The sequence below is a fragment of the Aulostomus chinensis genome, chromosome 19 (assembly GCF_037954235.1).
Source record: "Aulostomus chinensis isolate RoL2024-O1b breed Wild chromosome 19, RoL_Achi_v1.0, whole genome shotgun sequence".
NCBI lineage: Eukaryota > Metazoa > Chordata > Actinopteri > Syngnathiformes > Aulostomidae > Aulostomus > Aulostomus chinensis.
The window spans coordinates 10,114,156-10,137,031 of NC_141338.1; the positions used below are offsets into that span (position 1 = coordinate 10,114,156).

Below are 22,876 nucleotides of genomic sequence, written 5' to 3' on the forward strand. Positions count from 1 at the left end.
CTATCTGGCGTCAAGTATAGGAGTTTTAGTTCCTAAGGAATCAAATATTTTTAGATGGGGGTTTGAATATTGTATGTAAGAAAAACAGACCCTGACACTTGCAGTTTATTTTATATAGAACCGAAAACAGGACTATCGATGACACCTCCGTGCTGCAGCCTGTGGAGCTGTCACTGTGTAGACAGGGACTGAAATTGAATTGTTTCCCTGATGCAGTTGTGCCGGGAAAGCAAGCTATATTTAACTCCAGGATTGATTGGTATGATTCAAAATATCAATTGACGTTTTGATGCAAGAACTGATAGTCTCTACACGCTGCGGTGAGCTCAGCCTCGCTACGGACACTTGTCCTTTGCCATTCTTAGCGCTCAAAGTTTGTAGGCAAACTTAGAAAAATGTAATTCTCCCCTTCTTGACTTCACCCACAGGGTGGATTAACACGAGGAGACTCATAATATGCTTACAGGGAAAAGCGACAAAGAGAGTTAAAAAAAATCAGAAAAGTAATAAATCACTGTTTCACACCAATTAAAACTATGAAAAATATTTAAAAAAAATTAAATAGCACAATGAATAGCGGCGGTCGTGAACTTGTCATCGAGCGCCTCTTCTCGTCACCAACTCATATTTTCCTGCAGCTTTGATTTCAAAGGAGGATGTTACAGGAAATGTTCGGCTGATTTTTGGCGCTGTCAGATCTTTGGCACGGACACGTGAATACCCTCCAATACACAGAACTGCGAATTAATAAAATGCATATTCGATGCAGAGTACAGCTGAACTACACAGGGGGAAAGATCTGTAAAGTCTCGCCGTCAGAACGAGCCGGTTGCCCGGCTTGACTCGTCCGTGTTCCCCCTTTCTCGACCGGCTCTCGCTCGCTCGTTCGCTCTCTTTCTCTCTCTCGTTCTCTCTCTCTCTCTCTCTCTCTCTCTCTCATATACACACACTCGCACACACACCGAGCGAGAGCGCAACTCCTATAACGATGTTGACATATTCACACAACACCGACTGAGGCGGGGTGGTGTTTCACGGCGAAGCCCTTTAGAGTTTCCAAACACCTTTTTATAAGTCTCTAGTCTGTCCCCTCCACCCGACCTGTTAAAACCACGCCTACGCAGCCACACAATTGGTCCGAAAGCGTCAAAGAGCCAATCAAATGGAGCCCTGCCACTCGTAACATGCAACACATCCATACAGTATGAAGCCCTATGGGCCACAGAGGCGCTAGGAAAATCACGGAGCTGGGACCTTACCACCTCTCTCTCTTTCTCTCGCTCTCTCTCTTCCCTCTCTGGCCGTCAGCGGACTCCTTCCTCTGCACACGTCTTATGAGTGTGTGCGTGAAAAGAGAGAGGAGGACTGAAGTGTGTGTATGCGTGTGTGTGAGTGTGTGAGAGAGGGTGCATGTCCGGAGCAAGTAAAGAAGGCAGGGGGATTATTCGGCGCTATCGAAATATTTCAACACGTCGCCCTCGCTGCAGGACTGAAGCCAATGCTTTTTGAACAGGAATGCCGATGTTGTAAACAGCAGCAGCAGCAGCAGCAGAAGAAGAAGAAGAAGAAGAGGAGAAAGAATGCACTGCAGTCAATTAAGTGACTCACCCGAGTTGCTTTAATTCAACTAATGTCCGCGAGCCAGCGACACGCACAGAGGTGTCCGATGCGCGTCAGGGTCTGATCGCAGATTTCATGGAGAACATTTTTACATTTCTTCGTTTAGACTTTTGATCAAGAGGAGATTCAAGGTAACTCTTGATATATTAAAAAAAAAAGAAGTGGATGCTTATTTCTAGAAAGAGGAATTTCCAAAGCTCGGCAGATTTATTTTCAGACCTCTTTGATTTGATTTTGTCTTCGCGTAGCTTCGTTCTTGTAGACATTTTTGCTTCAACCGGTCGTCTACATTTGCTTCCTGCACTTGGATGAACTTCCTGATGAGAGATCCAGTCATACAAGGAACAAGTATGGCATATCATCCGTTTATACCTCACCGGGGTCCGGAATTTGCCATGAGTGCAATGCTGGGTCACCAGCCTCCCTTCTTCCCGGCCCTGGCGCTCCCTCCCAGCGGCTCCCTCTCTCTGCCGGGCGCCCTGGGAAAGCCGATCATGGACCAGCTGATGGGAGCCGCGGAGACCGGACTCCACTTCCCCTCGCTGGGGCACCAGGCTGCGGCTGCCCATCTCAGGCCTCTTAAGACCCTTGAACCCGAAGAGGAGGTGGAGGACGACCCGAAAGTTCACCTGGAAGCCAAGGAACTTTGGGAACTCTTCCACAAACGAGGCACCGAGATGGTGATCACTAAGTCCGGAAGGTGAAACTGATTTCTACCGTGTGTGTGTGTGTGTGTGTGTGTGTGTGTGTGTGTGTGTGTGTGTGTGTGTGTGTGCGTGCGCGTGCATGCTCACTTAGAAACCTGCTGTGCACTGCTAATATCGGAGGATTTGTTGTTGTTATCAATATTCTTATTACTGGACGCCGTCGTGTATCCATGCCTGCTGGAGTAATTAAAATCTCCACTATTTCCATAGTTAGCATCTCCAGCTCGTGCAGTACTGTCAGGCCTCTTCATTAGTTTGATTTTTATTGATGTAAAAAGTGTAAAATGCAGCATAATTGTCCTACAGACGTCTTGGATGATCTGCATGACAATATAAGAGGATTTAGCGTAAAATAAACGAGACAATTATTATGAGAGAGCCAATATTTTAGCTTGATGGTAAAAGTGAAATGAGGCTTCCAGCTTCTTCCTGCAAAGTCAAGAGGCTGCAGGCAAATAAACATATTTTCTGGAAAGATAACATCCAGGATGTTTCATCTAAGATTTATCTGTAAATAAAAAATGAAGCTAACTACTATGCCTGAAGTATGACAGCACTGTCCCTTTATCCTGCGTATTACACGCATATAAAACAGGGTTTTTATTACAGGATAGTGTTCATTTGTAATACTGTAAGAACTCTACATCTTAACTCTGAGTGTGTGGGGGATCTGTGTAAATTATTTTCGTCTTCTTCACAGTGACAGTCTACAAAGATGGCTGCTGTGTGTGCAGTGTGTGCAGGCCTTTCAAAGCGTTTAAAAAAATCAAGAGTCCATTCAAAGCAGCGTTGACGTGTTGTCTTATGGGCTAATTGGACATAAAGTGGAGGAAGAATACATTTAAATTAATGCAGCTTCTTATTTGTATATTCTTCAGTGGGTTAATACACACTAGTTTATTTTTGCGGTTGATTCATCTTGGCTCGTAAATTAAAAGCGGCAGTTGGAGGACGTGTATTTATCTTCACGTTTGTTTATTATATTACAACGTTCAAGTGTTTATCTCATCGGGTTTTTTGTTTTTTGTTTATTTGTTTGTTTGTTTTGTTTTTTTGTTCCCTGTCACAGGAGGATGTTCCCTCCATTCAAAGTGAGGTGCACAGGTCTGGACAAGAAGGCCAAATATATTCTCTTGATGGATATTGTTGCAGCCGACGACTGCAGGTACAAATTTCACAACTCCCGCTGGATGGTGGCGGGGAAGGCCGACCCCGAAATGCCAAAGAGGATGTACATTCACCCGGACAGTCCGGCTACTGGCGAACAGTGGATGTCAAAAGTCGTCAATTTTCACAAACTCAAGCTGACAAACAACATCTCCGACAAGCATGGATTTGTAAGTTCAACTAATGTATGTCAATTTTCCTATTTATCAAATTACCATTTGAGTACTCACCTGTCATGAGAACATGTCTTTAAATATGTTTATTTGTTATCTATATTTTATTGATGCTAAAGCTAATGTCCCCTAAAGGTTTTTTTTTAACGAGGTCAAAGGAAAATTATACAAATATCCGAAAGTGCTTCTTTTTGATTGTGCAAGAAAATTCAACAACGATAGATTTTCCACTGATGTGTGTGTTATGTAATGGAACTGCAGCGTTATTAAAGACACTTGTACTGATCTTAGTAATATATACATCGATTTTTTTTAACAACGTGCAGTTTGTGCAACACGTTATTAAACCTCATCGTGATTTTACATTGCATTTATTAATTTATAAATAATAGTATGTACGAGCCCTATTCCAAATATCCCTAATCTGTGTTTTTGTTGTGTTGTGTGTGTGTGTGTGTGTGTGTGTGTGTGTGTGTGTGTGTGTGTGTGTGTGTTGCAGACCATTCTTAACTCGATGCATAAATATCAGCCTCGGTTTCACATTGTGAGGGCCAACGACATTCTCAAACTCCCCTACAGCACCTTCAGGACTTATGTTTTTCCTGAAACGGATTTCATTGCCGTGACTGCATATCAAAACGACAAGGTAAGCACCATTATTGCTCGTGGTTCCACTATTAATATGCTGAATTATTTCTTTAAATATTGCAGTTGCCCCCCCCCCCACACACACACACATACACACACACACACACACACACACACACACACACACACACCCTTCCCCTTCTGCCCTGGCGGTTTTTCCCTCCCTGCCCTCTAAGCCTTGCAGCGTTTTGTTGTCATAAAATATGAAAGCAGTCATATTTGTAAGAGTGCTGTATCATAAAAAAGGAAGGGGGGTGTTGCGAGTGAGTACCATGTTCATCGATGTGTGTGTGTGTGTGTGTGTGTGTGTGTGTTAGGAAAGAAATAATACCGAGGAATGTTACACAGGTTATCTTCCTTTTATTTAATCACGTGGAAAGGATTTGGCACAGGCCCAGACTCTTACTCTCTCTGCATGTGTGTGAAATCGAAAGGGGTTGGGGAGATGGGGTGGGGGGGGTGAGTGGGGGGCACGACTGAGGTTTGAATGGAGGAAAAGAAAAAGCTTTGTGTCAAATTGTGCTGCTTAGTTTTTAACGCTATAAAGCTATGGACGTACAAACATCAGAAATCATCAGAAAAATCTTTTGACGTCACTGAAAACTATGGAACGATCTATGTTCCAGCACTTACTGTAAGCATTGAAGTGTTGCAAAAGTTTACAGACACATGCAGACGCACGCGCGCGCGCGCACACACACACACACACACACACACACACACACTATTGTACTGATGAAAAGCTTGCCAGTAGGAGATTTTGCATGCTCCTTTACTGGTGCTGGTGTGTTTGCCTGTTTTGTTTTATGACCCCCCTTTTTATATCGGTGAAAGAAAAATGTGTAACGGTTGAAGCCAACTGAGACATAAAAGGCTCCAGCAGTGAGCACGGACGCAGACACCAGCTCCCACTTCACCTGATATCACTGATATACCGTGATTGAAAGCGTCCATGCTCATATTTTGCCAATAACTTTTACGTTTTGTTTTTGTTTTTTTTTCCCCCAGATTACTCAACTGAAAATTGACCATAATCCATTCGCCAAAGGATTCCGTGATACGGGGAATGGGAGACGAGAAAAGAGGTGAGACACGCTTAAAAACAGAAAATTTGCGATCTGGTTTGATTAAAGCGTCTGAAACCCACAGGAAGTCATGATTGTTCTTGAGAAAAAAAGGAGAGAAGCTGAGTAACACTTAGCTGCTGAATAATTCATCTTTGTATATAATTTATAATCTAATTAATCGCCATCTGCCTTTACCGTTCAATATTTTAAATTGCACAAAATTAGCCCGCAAGGTTAACAATTGCTTAAAATGATAGTTGCACACGAGTGGAAAGTTGGCAAGGTGGAGGAATAAAGGAGCCTGTTCAAAGCGCTGGGACTGTTGAAACTCGTGTCTCCAGCCTCAATAGGGTCCACTGTGCTGCTGCTGATATTGTTTCAGACCTGAGAGTTGTGGCCACTAGCAATAATAACATGGGCACTTGTGCACAGGAAGCAGCTGGCCCTGCAGTCCATTCGCTCGTACGAGGAGCAGCAGAAAAAGGAGAACGGGGCTTCGGATGACTCCTCTGGAGAGCAGCCGTCCTTTAAGTGCTTTGGCCAGGCCTCATCTCCTGCCGTGTCCACCGTAGGACCCCCACACCTGAAAGGTAGGCCCACCCCCCCCCCCCCCCCAGACCCCGCACTCAATGATGGTTTAATTCAAATTTTCCCTTCATGGGAATGGTCTTAATTGTGATGAACGAAGACGTTGTGACTTCAAGCGTGATGGGCGAACCGCTGTAGTCTGACGGTCTCCTGACACACAACTCCTCACTCAGCCAGTCTGGAGGCCAAATATGAATTTGTTATGAATCAGGTTCATCTTGAAAGCACAGCAGAAATCAACAGATAATAAATACAGTTTACGTGTGGCAGACGTCCAAATGTTAGTGGAAACAACTGGAGCAGCTGATCAAACACCAACGCGGACTCATTATGCAAATAATTCTCCTGTGCGTTTATTTCATAAAGCACCTGAGGGATCAGATGTTGTGGCCGGTGATGCGAGTCATTACTGTCGTGGCTCGGTCACGTACTGAGAGGTAATACTCTATTTCTCTCTTTCTCCCTGGCAGATTTCTGCGACAGTGACGAGGACAGCGACGACGAGAGCAAAGATGGACACATCAAAGATGGTCCGGACTCTAGCAAGATTTCCACGACCACGGAGGACGGGAAGGACCACGAGGCGAGCCCGGCAAAGGGGAACCCCTTTAGTAACAGTGACTCTAGCAGCAGGATCCGCGACAGTAGCCCGAGGACTGAGAAGAGCCAGGCGGACTCGAGGCAGAGCCCCATCACCGTCATCTCCAGCACCACCCGCTCCGGAGAGGACCTGAAGAGTCCGAGTCTGGAACAACCCAAAGCGGACGAGTGCAGATCGATAAGCAAGGACAGCTTCATGCCTTTGACTGTTCAGACTGACAGCGCGCACATGGGCCACAGCCACTTGCATAATTTTGGATTTCCAACAGCTCTAACAGGACAACAGTTTTTCAATCACCTCGGGAGCGCGCATCCGTTTCTCTTGCACCCCAGTCAGTTCAACATGGGGGGCGCGTTCTCAAACATGGCTGCGGGCATGGGGCCACTATTGGCAGCGGTGTCCACGGGAGGGGTGAGCACCATGGACACGACTAGCATGACATCCCCTCCGCAGAGCTTGACGGGAGCTCCAGGCCTGCCCTTTCATCTGCAGCAACATGTCTTGGCATCGCAGGTAAAAACCTGTTTTCTCGGGCCTGTAGAACTCCGAGGCCCGTGTGCATGTTTGCCAGATACAGAGATTCCCCTTTTGCCCTCATCACCTTCAGAGTTTGTGTTTTGAATGAGAGGGTGGCACGCTGTGTGTGTGTGTGTGTGTGTGTGTGTGTGTGTGTGTGTGTGTGTGTGTGTGTGTGTGTGCTGACGTTTGTTTGATTGATGCATAGCCAGGGATACTATTCGAAATCAAGCCACTGTATTTGTGCTAACAAGACTATTCGGTTTTATGACCGTTTCCTGACACTTTTGCTGTTAACGGTCAGATATTTGAGAGCAAGAACACCTTCCAACAAGAGAGGTGTTGATATGAGCTCATTAAGTCCGTTTTAATGCCACAATCCCTTGTTGGCTCAGAGGGGGGCCATAATGCGATTTAATACAATAGAATAGAAAAAATGATCTTTTCCACGGTTTTATTATCAGAACTAATCTCAAAATTGTCTTATTTGACTGCAGCATCAGACTTTAGGAATTTTAATTTGCATTTGAGATTCTTGAACGTAAGCTAAAGCTACATTTTTGTTACTTTGTGAAACGCTGTGGGCTGTTTGAAAGTGTCATTACAAGTCATTGCCAAAATCTTTAATTGGACAGTTAAAGTTAAGTACATGCCTGAAGCAGCTCGTTTTATTTTCATCCATTTGTTCCAGGATTTAATCCAAAATCCCTTCATCACCCTGCATTTGTCCTCCACTTCTCTTGGCACAAGTGACTGTACTGTTTAAACTGTTAACGCCAGCCTTCATCCAGTGTCTGTTTCTCCGCAGGGCCTCGCCATGTCCCCGTTCGGTAGTTTGTTCCCCTACCCCTACACGTACATGGCAGCAGCCGCGGCGGCCTCCTCCGCTGCGTCCTCCTCGGTGCACAGACACCCCTTCCTGAACGCAGTGCGCCCCCGACTCAGGTACAGCCCTTACTCCCTCCCCATGACGGTACCGGACAGCACGCTGCTCACCACCGCTATGCCCTCTTCTATGGCCAGCAGCGGGACCGAGCTTAAAGGGGACGTCATGGTCCCAGCCAGCCCCGTGTCCGCTGTCACCCTGGATTCCACATCCGAGGTGACCAGCCACTCCTCCACCATCTCCTCCGGCTCCGTGTCCATGTCACCAAAAACTTGCACAGAGAAAGACGCCGCAAACGAGCTGCAGAGCATCCAGCGTCTGGTCAGCGGACTGGACTCGAACCAGGACAGGCCAAGAAGCGGGTCCCCTTAGAGTTAGGGGTTGGGGTGGGGGGTGGGGGGATTTCTCTCCCTCTCCCCTCGTTTCTTTTCAACACGCCACCTGCTTTCTTTTGTTGTTTTGAAAAGCGGAAAAAAACGGTCGGTGATGAAGACATTCAAAGGACCCTCACAGATTAATGCAGGTTTTAAAAACAAAAAAAAGACAAAATCAAAAAATTGAACTGTTTTAGTTTATTAAATGCACTTTGGTTAATACACACCTGATATGTACATATTTTTTTCTCTTTGTTAAATTAAACAACACTTATCCTGTCATTTGAATACCGTACAAGTATTGAAACTGAGAAGTTGGCATGGGTGGGACTTACACATTTTGGAGAAGTTGCTGCTGTGTCCTGTCTCCTAATTCTAATGTACACGAGGAGATTTCCTTTTCTTTCTTTTTTTTTCAAAAAAAAAATATGCACTCTGAGCTGATTTGACTTATTTGGTTTCACTACCGCTTAACCTACCTTTGATAGACTGCTGTATTTTGTTGTACACGATTGATTGATTGATTGATTGATTGGCCAGTTAAATGTTGCATGCCCCCACCCCAACGAATGTTATTTAAAATATTTTTGATGGAATAAAGTGGGGAATATTCTGTTTTAAATTTTGATTGGCATATCTTTTTTTTTTTAATCTTTTCCTTTTTCTTTCTTTTTTTTAATTTAGAAAAATCCTTCTGACATGAATGGTGCTGCGGGTTTCAAACTGTGGCCCAAGCATGCGGTATTCAGCCAAAAATGTCCACCTGGCAATTAAGGGAAGCAGAAATTCAAAACAAATATTAAAAAAGGTAGTATTGACTATACGTGTAAATAGGGATATATAAAATATTTATGTATAATTATTTCATATTGTTGCGTGTAAATAAAACGGAGTAGTTTGTTTTAGGGACCTGTTCTTAATTTATTGGCGATATACCTGTGTAAAGATAGTTTGTGGGCTGTTTTCCTTTTGTTGCCATCTGCATTTATACCCCCCCCTTCCCCTCCCTTAAAATACAGACGTTATTCCTCCTTAAATATCCACTGAGCTAGTTATTCACACTCATGTGCCATTGTATTTTCACTTGTTGTCCCCGTGTGTGAAGTGCTACTGTTTTTAAAAAGGAATGAAAAAGCGCGACAACGCACCGCACCAATGGCTTGAAAAATGTTTCTTTTTTTTCTTTTATTTTGATTTTTTTAACGCAAAAGCAGTGTTGTTGAAGTGTGACCTTTTTTCTGTTGTTAAAATTAGAGAACCTGATCGTAAAAGTGCCGCATAATCTAAAAAAAAAAAGAAAAAATATGAAGGTTTTTTTGTTTTGTTTCTTTTTTTGTGTGTGTGTTTCTTAAGTTGTCGATGCGTTATGTTGTATCGGATTTCTGTCTAGTTTACAACATCGTGTTCTTGAAAGTTTCAATAAAACATTGAAATGCCCCCCTTTTCTTTCTTTGGTTACTGTGTGTCACTCGTTATATCCATTTTTTTTCGTAGAGCTCGTTAGAACTCCTGAAATTAAAGTGTGTGTGTGTGTGTGTGTGTGTGTGTGTGCGTGTGTGCGCGTGTGTGTGTGTGTAGTCTCTTGGCCCACCCACTCGACTTTAGTCCACTCGTGTAGATATCCGTGTGTTCAAAGGGTCCAATTAAGAGAACTCGGAGTAAAGCAAACACCCCCGGAGACCCCTGTCTGAGCTCTGGACTCTACCTGGGGGTCCCTACCTGTATGAGGCCTGCAGTTAACGATTTATTGGTCTCGTTGGCGTCAATTAAAAAAATATTTAAAATTTCGACATTAATCACAGCAACGGTTTTAATATTAAAAAAAAACCCTTTGGATTTTCCCGAGGAGGTGAGTGTGCGGAGTGGGAGCTGAAGCGAGGATGTTACCGTCCATGCGGCACCTCCAGCCGTCACTTTATCAACACCGTATCTTTATTTGTATATTGGCTGGTTAATGTGTAGCGAACCTGGCGCTGGTGAAGTGGTGTAAACATGACATAATCTGTCTGAATGGGTCCGTCTTATTGCTCACCTGGCGCCTTCGATGGGCATATCTTCCATTTTTATTGCACGGAAGGCGACGATGGGTCTGTAGGCTAATCACGCCGAGACACGACGCCCCCAAGCGGCTAAAAACACGGGCGTGTTGACCTCACAAACAGAAGAGGACAAGCAGAGCCGAGAGGGGAGGTGATAGACAGCTGTACAGCGCGCCGGGGAGCTGACGGGAACTGCAAGATACATCTACTCCCTTTAATCTAAACATCTTAAATATTGCAAATCAGCTCCAGTATCATATTCGCCCGCTGTAATAAGTGGTCACCTATTAACCGAGATCCTTTGACAAACAATGAATGAAAACGTCCCCATTAGCAACAATTCAGTTATGAATTGTCGCAGCAAGCTGCTGCCGATGAACCTGAGAGCCTCCACTATAATCTGACCCGCGCACCTGCTGAGGATTTGGGCGTCTTTATGGCCTCTGGCGAGCTTTATTTCGTTGGGAATTTGCTGCCGCTCAGTTTGGAAAATGTTCCTCAACAATCTAATTTGAAAGTTGGAGATTAAACTTTTTTCTTTTTTTTAATGTGTAGTGAGTGGCTTGATTTGTAACACTGTCTTTACTGATGGCTGACGCTGTTCCCGCGGTGGTTGTCAGTTCAGCTCTGCTGCCACAGGTTGCTTCCTCCAGCATTTACCAGGTGAGCTGCGCCATCTAGTGGCAGGTAACAGACTCCAGTCTTTTCCCATGAACTGCTCAGTTAATTTAGGAGCTTTTAGTAAAGAGCTGGAGTCTGTTTATTTATTCTGCACTAAAAGGTGAACTACTATCCATCTGTAGTTGCGGATTGTATGGTCATAAATGGCGTCATACAAGTCTGGATATTTAATTGAAATATCAAAGCTGATAAATAATACTACTACAGAATGAAACAAAAAATTGTGCAGCTTAGCAAAAAGATCAAACATTTTCAATAATGAGCTCAAAAAAGTAAATGTTCAAAATTATAATGTGGTCAAAAGATTTCATGCAATTTGTACCTTATAAATTCAAATTCAGAGGATTTACTCATCTCCAGCTATAATCTCTGCCTTGATGTTTACTATGAGCCAAAGGAGCAACAACTTTATAACAACTGAATGACAAATCCTCAGATTAGTAAACTGAGTTTAAGTTGGATTTGAGTGTAATTAGAAAATAATTGTTGCATTGCATTCCTGGGATGTGTTTCAACAAGATTACTGATTTCAAATGTTGCCAAGTAGGTAAGTTAGTGGTGGAAACAGGTGTGACCCGATTGGATGAGTGGGTGTGTACGTTTGTCTCTTTGTTTCTCATGCAATATATATATATTTTTTAATTTTGTTAAGGCCTCTGCATGTGCGCCCTGGTTAGTATTTCCCCATCTGAACACTTATAAGAACTTTTAATTGCAGAGGGCGAAGAGCAGAGAGAGAGAGAGAGAGAGAGAGAGAGAGAGAAAACGAGCGAAGCAGACGGTTCTTGGGTTGCTGGAATATTTGTGAAGCTTTAAAGCTGCACAGATGGTAAACACTTCCACATGCAGGAAGGCAGATGGTAAACCGAGTGAAGGTGCATTCAGGATGCTGAATGAACGTGATCAAACTGAAGATTTAATCCATTGCTAAGCTTGCTTTGTCGAGGAGAGCGAAAGCTTTAGCCTTTGTTACTTGACAAATGCAGTATTGAGATTATTTTATGAATGTTATACTGTCCGTGTGTGTCCTCTTTTAAGAGCTGCAGCAGCCTGTTTACACAGCATTGTCAGTACCACTGTTGGTCAGCGGGAGATTTATACACACACACACACACACTTGTTTCCGTCATTTTAGAGAATGTTAAATTGAGGACTTTAATTGTTCTAACAACTACTTGTCAACCATAACGAGAACTCTAACTATACTTTAACTTGAAACTTCAACACAGTCTTCACCCTAAAATTGAACTGTGTGTTATGGAGCGTTAGTTTTTGTTCTTAAAGGGGAGGCAAACACCCACAATGTGACTGTAATTATGTTCCCACAACATGGCAGCGTGCACGCATACACACACACACACACACACACACACACACCAGGAAAAGGGAGTCTGCTTTGATTTGTGCATTTGTGTGCATATGTTTGTGATTGTAATTCCCTGTAAGAGGAATAAATGCAAATGTTAAAAGCTTCTGCCTTAATGAATAAAACACCGACACGCCACTGGAAATAGAAGTTGAATTCTTCCTCCAGCATGTTACTGATCCCACTGTTCTATAGTCTGTACAGCACATTTTGACATGATTAAACAGTTGAAGGACACAATCTGTACCAGGGAACTGTGGAATACTTTGTGAACATAAAACTGTGTTGGTGTGGTGTACACAGCATTAAATTACCAGCTCCGCAGGTCAGTAATAAAGTGGGGTTTTTTAAATTAACGTATTAGGATTTTATACTTTTCATGTTAATATGCCTTCAACAAGGATTTAGTTCAGGTTTTTTCCCTACAAAGAAGCTGTTCAGACCAACGAATCTTCACACATTCTGACTCTGAGATGAAAGAATAAGTTTTGCGGCAACATCATGAACAAAAACGAAGACGATTTCAGTGAATTTAAAAGTTAGAAGGCCAAAAAAACAAGAGATGATATTTTTGTATAATTACATATTTTACATTTCCATTTCAAACTACTGGGCCTATTAGTAGTTGAGGGTATTTCTTCATTGGTGGGGTATTTAGGGCTTTCATGGGGTGATAGCGCTCTCTAGTGACCAAAGATCAGTGCTACAATTCTTTTTTTTTAAGTGCCTGAACTATTAACTGTCTACTTCAATGTACTGAATCTTTTCTGGAGATGCACAAACATTTGAATCAAGAAACACAAATTTGGCTCGGTCACATGTTCAATGTCTGTTACGGTCCTATATTTTCAATCTCCACACTTTGATAAGACTACAAAAGATGAAGCTCTTGTGTTAATGTTTAACGCTTATTAACTGTAGCTATATTATAAAACTACAACCCCAACACCGCCATATGTATATTAAGTTACAGTTCAGCCCTTTTCTTTTGGGGGTGAAAAATCAGAACAAATCTATATGTGTGTGTGTGTGTGTGTGTGTGTGTGTGTGTGTGTGTGTGTGTGTGTGTGTGTGTGAGAGACTATCTTGACAGATAGTGTAACTGCAATATGATTCACAATGCTAGAGGTAATCAACATTCTTGTTTCACCAATCACATCGTAAGTGATCAAAAGAGAGAAATACTAACATTGTGATGTTTCTGAAGATCTGTACCAGATGTTTTCTTAAGTCGATTAACACAATGAACACGCCAGGACGTCTCCGCAGGACCAAAATACTTAATTCAGAGAGTTATTCTGACAAAAAAATGGTAATTTATCAAATATTGCTGCTCCTGCTATTTGGATATTGAACTGCACCATGCTGAGAGTTTGATCATATTAATTGTTCAGCCTTATGCGAGAGGATGTTGCAAGGATCTTCAGAATTTCTTCCCTTTCCATTATTATTACTTTTGTGAATGTCTCAACCACAAAGATATATGATTGGAATATGCAGTAATTACTTATAGAAGTTACTATTTCACCTAAATTCAATAGTTTGTGCCTCCCTTCATTTCTCTCAGAGAAAATTTCCAGAGGGATGCGCATGACAATTTTTGATCAACACTTTCAAAATTTTAATATGTGGACGATTAAATGTTGAGGCACAAAGCTGTTGACTGAGAAGTGAGAATTCATGCTGGAGGTCCATGGTGTGCTCAATCTAAGTTGTTGACTGAAGGAAAAGAAGAGGCCGTGTGCCAGAAAAATATCAGCAGGTGACACATCAACACTCAACCGTGTCAAAGGTGGAATTTAAGAATGATTTCTTCCAGCATGACTTGCTTCAAGGACTGAGAGTCAGGGGTGTGTGTGTGTGTGTGTGTGTGGGGGGGGGGGGGGGGACCTTGGTACTTGTATGTATGGATGTTGTGAGGATATATCAGGTTACCTTGTTGTAAGGGTTTCGCAGCTCTGTGACAAGCCTCCCTGTCATTACGTGAAATTCTGCATTGCTGTTCCTGTCAGCCCTCGCTCTCCTCAGCTGTGACGCTTGCCCTGCAGCTCTGAACTGTGTTACAACTTGCTCAAGGACCCGAGGCTGCAAGATTCCGGTCATCATATCAGTCCACAGCAGATTATTATATGCATATATGTCTTAGTAGCTGAATCACATCATGTCACTTCTGACTCGTAATCTGAAATTTATGCACAATGATTTACCTGTACTCTGTCTGAAGATGGAGAAATTGTAATTAGCTTGAAAACAAGATGGTGCTCCAAGGTTTCCGTGCATTGGACTCATTTAGCTCAGTTATACTGCAGTCCATGACAACTGCATAGCCCTTATGGCAGCTAAAATACTGTATTACTGTAATACCACAATGAAAGAAACCCCTCAGGAGGAGCTCATGAAAATGACTGTCTGCTTATCTTTGCTATTGTTGTCAGAAGTCAATGACCAAGCCATCATTACCATGATCTTTTACTGAGAATAATAAATACTCGAATTAGCCGAATTTCAATTTAATTCAAAGTCGTACTTGATTCAAATGGGGTTTTTAAATGTATTTTTACATAGATTAATACAAGCAAAAATCGCTTGATCAGAAGTTGAGTAATAATTGGACCTTAAACTGAGAGCATCTACTGATTTGACTGTAGACCTTGACTGGGAAGGTTATATCTTTAATATCCGATGTAATATGGCCTGGTGCAATATCCACATTGCTTTACTTGCTTAGGGCAAAATATGTGTCAGAATACCTCTCTAAATTAAGTACTGTGATGCTGCAGGGATATCACAGCATGCAAACGGAATCAAATAGTTTGATCAACGAGCAAGAGTAATCAAAATTTTAAATTTTCCTCATATTATACTACAAGAATGAAATTCAAAGCATCTCTCCTCAAACTATACTTTACTTTAACTTGTTAGAAAAAAAAAGAAAAAAGGTTTTGTAAAGAGTTTCTGTTTTTTAAGTGTGTGGTTGACCAAAGTGGCTTAAGACTTCTATTTCTAAACAGAAGTGTGAAACCTCCACAATAAAAAAGTTAGATGCAAACAAGCTAACAAAACCATCAGCTGATTTTTTTCTCCTTTAGCATGTTAATATGCACACATTTGTAAATCATGAGCTGATGGGCCCTATTGACTAAATAAGGCTCTTTTATATTGACTAATTAAAGGTTCTGACCCACTAATGATACTAAAAAGCTTGTAGATAAACAAAATGACTGAAACTCATCTTTAGGAAAGCTCGAAAATCTGAGCCAAGTGGTTGGATTCATGGCGATCCAAAGACATTTCAGCCAACCACATACATCAACCCCACAGTGGTGCTAGCGGAAAAGACATTAGGATCCCTCCTCTGGCCACCACAGATGTTTAGAATCAATTTCATGGCAAACCATGCAGATATTTCTTTTTAGTATTTCAGTCTGAACCAAAGTGGTGGACCGACAGACCAACATTGCAGTCCCATGGGCTACACCCGAAGAATGGCTAGAATAATAACATAATTAAAAGAGAAAATATTTTTTTGATTGATTTATTTTTCTACAATATGCACACATGACATTCGCAAACCTAAAAAAACGACTGCCAGATGTCTAAAGAAAATCAGGCCACATGTGTGGTAGGTTGGTGAGGTATCATACAGTATTATTGTTTGCACATGCAAACCCAACTGCTACCCGGTTGTCTTAAATGGCTTCTTTACGTGCATTTCACTCATTCAAGTTTCTTAAACAGCCGCCTGAGTCTAGCCACAGAATCCATCCTTCTAAGAGAAGACGTTTATCCTCTACCATCAGCTGGGAGTTTAAATGAGCTGTGGGGAATAGGAGAAGACAGCCAGCGCTCCTTTCATAGGCCTAATAGTCTCCAACATCAGCAGCACTTCATACACAACAACCACTGGCAGATTAGAAAGGGGGCTCACCGCAAACACCGCCAGGCGCACGCACCACTACACACGCAAGCGGATTCCAAGTCATATGTGTTGGCCTGTTTAAAATAGACAGAGAAACAGCACAAATGCGAATTTATACAAATACATTCACACAAGATGACCTTCTAATGTGCAATACGCGCACACACACACACACACACACACACACACACACACACACACACACACACACACACACACCCTTCCCTTGTTTTGGTTGCACTTCCTTTGCTCCTTTGTAGTGGGTGTGTGAGGGCAACTTTGGTCACACCACAGTCAGTCTTTGTAAATTCACATCTCATTGTGGTTTCTCAAAGAGTTTGTGGGTCCCTTTGTAAACACGTATCCATCACCAATCAGCACGGAGCCGACGACAGGAAAATGTGGAAAATGTACATCGCTTTCACGCATGTAGCAAAACCCGAGAATATACACCGATCAGCCAATCAGTGGTGCTGTTGTTGGTACTGGCTCATACTGGGAACTGTTCCGAATACTTTGTAACCTTAGTTCATATAAATAGGATGGACAAAATATTGCATATACCTATTGGTGTAACCCAGTATAGTTCAGCAGCACCACAAACAACAACATTCAGAGTAACCAATAAAATAATCTAACAGATTCATGAAAACTGAACATCAGAATCTGCATTGAAAGAAGGTATTTGTTGAAGGGCTCAATACTCAACCAAACAAATGTTTTAATTCTTTTGCTGATTGGTGGGAACATTGAAGCTATCGCTGCTCATTATGGTGAAGCCTTGAAACGTCCTCAAGAGTGACACACAGTGACAAAATGCAGGATCACATGTAGAAGTGAAAGCCAATTTGCACTGTAACATCAGTGTGCAGCATTCGTCACCTCTTTGGACTGAAAAACTTACAGGACAAATGTCCAAATATGTGACATCCTATCTTATCTTATTATCATATTTTATCCATGTCTGACTCAATGCTTCCATCTTGGTCATCTTATCTTTCTGTGCACTTTGTTCTGCTCTGTTTCCACTAATGTTCTCAGTCCAAAATGGTGGAAGCTCTGTTGTCAAAAAGTAGCAGTGTTTTCCCCCCATCATCAGAGACATGATTCAGTTATTGATGACATGTCAAACTGGTTGCCGTGAAAAGGCCTATGGTGGACCGAACTCTCATCAGACATGGTCAAAAAGAGATTTGTGGAGGCTCCACTGAGGCATTAAGTCTTACCAAAGTGTGGAGATTGAAAATATAGGACCGTAACAGACATTGAGCATGTGACCGAGCCAAAGCTCTGCGGAACACTGAACACACAGTTGTGTTCATGAACAGTACACACAGCTATGATCCTTTTTTTTTTTAAAGCACCACGTGTTAAGTTGCATGTGAAAAAAGCGCTGCTCAAACTCTACAGCTCCTTTCTGCTCTACAGAGCTTTACAGCACAATGATTTAGTTTTCCGGCCAACAAATCATGGCTGGTTCACCCTCCAGCTCTGAGCTGTGATAACCCAAATGTACACTACTAACCCAGCATGAAACATGGTGTGCACTGCTTTCGGGGGGGGGGGGGGGGGGTGAACCACTACAGCACACAGAGACAGAGAAATGGAGGAACTATTTAATAACAGTTTCCATTTCTCGTACTTTCATATGTCAACATGAGAGAAGAGCTTGATGGCCTAATCATTGGCGCTGTCACTACATATTAAAAGACTCCATGGTCTGAATGCATCTCAGGGAGCGGTAGTCAGTGTTACCGCTTTTATCAAAAGCCTCTTTTATGCTAATACTGCGATTCGGTACACGCCGCTGATGTGACTGGCCAGTTGTTATGAGAGGGTCACGTCACTGAGGCCAGGCTGGTTGGTTCGCAGGCAGCAGTATTGCAGTAGCGCAACCTCCTGGCCTATTGGACCACAACAAGCAGTTTTCAGAGACTATCAAACGGGTTCAAGTTGGGAGATCTTGCAAGGTCTGTGTTCGAGCCTAGTGGCCTCCTGTGGTCATGCAGCCATTATTTCAATCAAGCCATTATTGAGGAGTGAGGAGATTTGAATGAAGCCTGTTTACTCAGCTGACAACTTCACAGTTACCAAAGCTGAAAGCACTGGAGACATTCCTGAAATATTTGATCTGCTGTAATAGCCAGACATTTCTATTCTGTTGGGTTCAAACCTCAACAATTAGATCCAAGTCATGCCTTGTTTTATCATTTATCCCTCACAAACCTATACACCTGCGCCATATCCAGGTCTTTTTGTGAGACTGTAAAAAAGATGCTTGAACATCATCTGTCTAAGAATTTTGATGCATGATATGAAAACACCTCAGCATTATAGATCAATCATCATTACAAACGGCCAGCACTGATCAATAGCAATAACAGCATCAATTCATGTGGTTCAACCAACGCCAGGACTGTAGAACAGATGAGCCAATATCTCGTAGCAGTATATTCATCAAGGGCCAGCACGCATACATGATTTACATTTGACATCTCACACCATAACTAAGAACAAATCTTATTTCAAAATGCTAAAAAATACAGAAGCTGAAACGGCAAGCGCTACAAATGAGGAATGAGTTTAATCTGATAATTAAAGGAGGGTTACTAAAGAAAAGAACAAGATAAAAGCAAAATGCAATATTAAAGAATGTAGCATGGTAACTGAGGTAGACACAGTACAAAAGCCTTCCTGCAGAGTAGCATAAACAATAAGTTAATCAACTCTGATCAAAGCAAAGGTAAATTTCTAATCTGATCATTTTTCACGTAGACTCTCTAATCTCAAAAATCCTCAAGTTTGTGAGCACTGAACATTTGTGAAACTTTCAGACAGAATTGCCTCATTGTGGTTGAGAATGGTTCAAGTCACAAGTGCTATTTCAAAAATCAGTCACTCAGAAATCACTGCATCTAACATTTCAAAACAAACCTCATAAACTCCAATTTAGAAAAGCAAATTCTATTTATACTGCATATTTTCCAGCAAACGGGACACCAAAGAGCTTGAAAATCATGATAACAAGGAAATTGCCAAATTCAAAATCACTCAAGTGCAAAGAATGAGGAACAGCAAAAGATCCACACAGGTAAATGATAATAGAACAAAATTCAAAAGTGAGGGTAAAAACTGAATTGTGGTGCTCACCACAGTCTCTAGTCTCAGATTCAAATTTGGGTATCATAGACACTAAAGGCCCCTTCACCAGATTTAGTTTTAACCAACCTGAGTCATCTGCAAGGTTCATACGGGTTTAGCAGATCAGGTCAGACCTTCAGCCGTTATGTGATTTATACACAAGTAGTAGATTTTTTTTATTGTTGATTCTCTGACAAACTGCAAACCTAAGAAGTAATGTGAGAACTGGAATTCTTACTTTTACAGACCTTGTTATAACCCTGAAAGCAGCATTCAGGATCTGATTACTGACAGAGCTTTTACTTTCCAAGAGAGAGAGCGTTAAGCTGGGCACAGGCTGGATTTCATTTTTGTGATGATGTAACTTTAAGCTTTACCATTTTCAACACCTGTACACTCTTTTTAGGCACACAAAATAATTTCTTAGTCAAAAGGTTTGGTCAAAAATGTGTTGAACCTCAAGCACTCACAAACATGGATCTTAACACAATCGTGTGCATATAAGGAGTCTTACATGTTTTTAACTCATGAAAAATGTGAGGGAAGAATCATGCTAAATCATAAATTTATATTCTATTTTCAAGAATGAATCTAAAAATTCAATTTAAGTGATATAGCATAATTTTACTTTTGTGCAAGCATTATGTCTGTCACAACACATAAAAAGGAAGCTCAGGTGTCAGATCTTCAATTTTCCTTCTAATCCCAGAATGCAATTTACCCTCCTCAATCTCTGATGGCAGACATTTAGAGCCAAGCTAAACTGATGCAATATTTTCTGTAAGACTTATTTGTCCAAATTACTGAGTTGTCATTTTTTTCCTGCTTGGAAAAGCAAGTTCCCAAATGGAAGTTAATAACCGTGGGGAAGCGGGCCTTTTCCTCCGCTGCCCCCGGACTATGGAACGCCCTCCCTGACCACCTTAGAGCACCACAACCTGTAGAGACCTTCAAAAAACAACTGAAAACACATCTATTTACAAAAGCTTTCAGCTAACCCTACCACCATTTCCATGCATCCATAATGGTTTTGACCACTTTTACGAATTACGACTACGATTTTGATGAACGGATGACTGTCCCTTTGCCTCCACGATTGTGTTTTTTTCGTGATCTGTATTTATTCATGTATTGTGCATTATTGTTGCACTGTTTTTATTATTGTTGTTTTTATAGCACTTTGAGATTTCTCTGAGATGTAAAGTGCACTTACAAAATAAAATGTATAATTATTATTAACTTTTACAATTTCTAATATCTATTCCATTTCACTCCTGCAGGGGGACCCAAAGGCATTCCTGGGACAGATAACATGTACTGTATAATCCCTCTGAAGACTCACTCACCTCAACTGTCTCTTGACAAGGAGGGTCAACGGTTGTAACCGAACTTCATGCTCAGTTCAGCAGCTTGTATCCACGATCCGATCTTCCAGACACTAACCTACATTTGTTAACAAGAGCAAAATCAGAACATACATACATACATAAGTATATAAATAAATCCTAAATAAATCAACTGATAGATTAAAAGCCCCACATTAAAACTCAGCTCCATCTTCATTCATAATTGTTCACAATATTGCTGACGCCGTACTGATTTGTCTGACTAATACATGTTTCATCTTCGCGAACAAGACCCTGGGATACTTGAACTCCTTCACTTGGGTCAGCGACTTACTCCAAAATACAGAGGGACCAATCCAATACTTTTCAGCAGAGAACTACGGCCTCAAACTTGACTCTCATCCTTCACAAACAGTTGCAAAATGCCCCAGGACCTGCTGAAGGCCAGTCGGACAAGGTCAACAAAACCAGATCATCTGCAAACAGCAGAGAAGCAATTCTAAGACGTGCCTGGAGATTCTGTCCATAAATGTCATACCCTAACAGAATTGGTGACAAAGGACAGCCCTGCCACAACTCAAAAGATTCCATGTTAGGCAGGAGAAAATGTTGAAACCCAACAGGCCAGAAGTGAACCAGCCCTACCCATTAGGGTCTCTTCAGCAGTCCTCCCTACTACCTACTACTGATCAAACTCACCTCCATCAGTTGACAACTATTCAAAGTCAATCATAGATCTTTGGACTAAAGTGTACTACGAAGTGTACCTATGAACTACCTTTTGCTCAAAACGGGTGTTTGTTAAAGCCGATCCACACCCAGTACAGAGGAGTGCCAGGACAAAAATGTCAGGTGCCCTGAAATATCATTAGCTGCAAACAATATCAATAAAAATGCAAATTTGTTACCGTGACACAGAGTGGCAACAAATGAACCCTCTCGCCTGTGTGAACAGCACCACAACGCCTTTCAACCTGCTAAATTTGGGAGGGGGGACAGTCCAGCAGCTCAAGGAGTTTGGCTACAGAACAGATGCTGTGTGTGGTGGTGAGCAGAACAATATCAATTAAATTATATGAATCTGATCACTTTATCTAAATGAAGCCTGTTTGATGGAAGACAAAAGTTCAACTGCATGTTAGTAGACAGAGAGAAGCTGCAGTTGGGATGAAGCTCCCTCCAGGCCACACTGGTAATCTACAGCTTTCAATTCCGTACTCAAATGAAGGGCCAGAGCACCCAGGGAAGGTCCCTGCCCACCTGCAGGGTCTAACCCACACAGTGTTACCAGTCATTGTTCGCTGACTGTTGCAGTTTGATTTTCAAACTACATTTAGCACGTACACACTCTCCACTGTACAGCTTAGTAAAACTTTGACAATTAAATGTCAGATGATTTGTTTGATCATGATTTCATGAATGCAAACTTCTTCTTTTTTCAGTTTACCTCAGCAAGACCTACCTGAAGGTTTCCTGGATTATAGGACTGTAAATTGTGTTTTAAGGTTTTATTGAATAGGCTAGTCTGCCGAGCAGGCTTTTAAAGCCGTTTATGTTTACAGTGCTATTAGAATAAGTTATATCGCAGCGTCATACAGGTGGAACTATATCAGTCATGACCATGTTGTATTTCTTGAGGTAGCCATTCCGGTGAATCGGTATGCCGTGGCCCACCTGAATGGAGCCGGACACCTGCAACGCCAGATAAAAAAAATGGCTGCTGTGAGAATGCTGAGTTTAAGTAACGGCCAGCACGCGCGAGTACATGTATTCCACCTGAGTAAGAAGTAAACCTCCTTATTTCCTGTCATATCAGCAACTCGACCGGGTTTCTACACTTAGTGGTTTTACTGACATTTACACATAATTTCGTACACTCTATACTTCACTTACCCTTCGATGGAGTGTGTTGCTTTTCGACGCTGCGTCACGTCGCGAGCTCGTTTGGTCGCGGGAGGGGGCGTGGCCTTTTCTTCCGCCATTCATAAGTACACTTTAGCGCGCGCACATGAGCTGCCGGCAATTGCTTTTCTTGCC

General features: G+C 42.1%; 1 protein-coding gene and 1 long non-coding RNA gene across 7 annotated transcripts in view; one reads left to right on the top strand and one right to left on the bottom strand.

Annotated features, from left to right (window-relative positions):
* LOC147243960 (uncharacterized) overlaps positions 1-22,816 on the bottom strand; it is a 102,645-nt gene extending 79,829 nt beyond the window's left edge. For all 5 annotated transcript variants that reach the window (XR_015110403.1, XR_015110399.1, XR_015110400.1 and 2 more), the window contains exons 1-2: positions 22,733-22,816; positions 20,840-20,936 (exon numbers count right to left, since the gene is read on the bottom strand). This is a non-coding gene — a long non-coding RNA (uncharacterized LOC147243960). The remainder of the gene's footprint in view (positions 1-20,839; positions 20,937-22,732) is intronic.
* tbx3a (T-box transcription factor 3a) lies at positions 1,214-9,829 on the top strand. Of its 2 annotated transcripts, none has more exons than XM_086187429.1 (7): positions 1,214-2,320; positions 3,397-3,679; positions 4,167-4,313; positions 5,324-5,400; positions 5,815-5,972; positions 6,441-7,084; positions 7,896-9,829. In XM_086187429.1, the coding sequence occupies exons 1-7, from the start codon at positions 1,929-1,931 to the stop codon at positions 8,343-8,345; spliced, it is 2,151 nt and encodes a 716-aa protein (XP_086043555.1). In that variant the 5' UTR covers positions 1,214-1,928; the 3' UTR covers positions 8,346-9,829. The 2 variants fall into 2 exon arrangements, with proteins under 2 accessions (XP_086043555.1, XP_086043557.1); XM_086187431.1 differs by having other exon boundaries at positions 3,397-3,664.
* Positions 22,817-22,876: the final 60 nt, after the last annotated feature.

What these genes read in the sequence shown, in the direction of transcription:
- tbx3a (XM_086187429.1), top strand. Translation starts at nt 1,929, where the DNA reads ATGAACTTCCTGATGAGAGATCCAGTCATACAAGGAACAAGTATGGCA. An exon ending in AATGGGAGACGAGAAAAGAG is followed by an intron (nt 5,401 to 5,814) that starts GTGAGACACGCT and finishes ACTTGTGCACAG; the next exon opens with GAAGCAGCTGGCCCTGCAGT. An exon ending in AACATGTCTTGGCATCGCAG is followed by an intron (nt 7,085 to 7,895) that starts GTAAAAACCTGT and finishes GTTTCTCCGCAG; the next exon opens with GGCCTCGCCATGTCCCCGTT.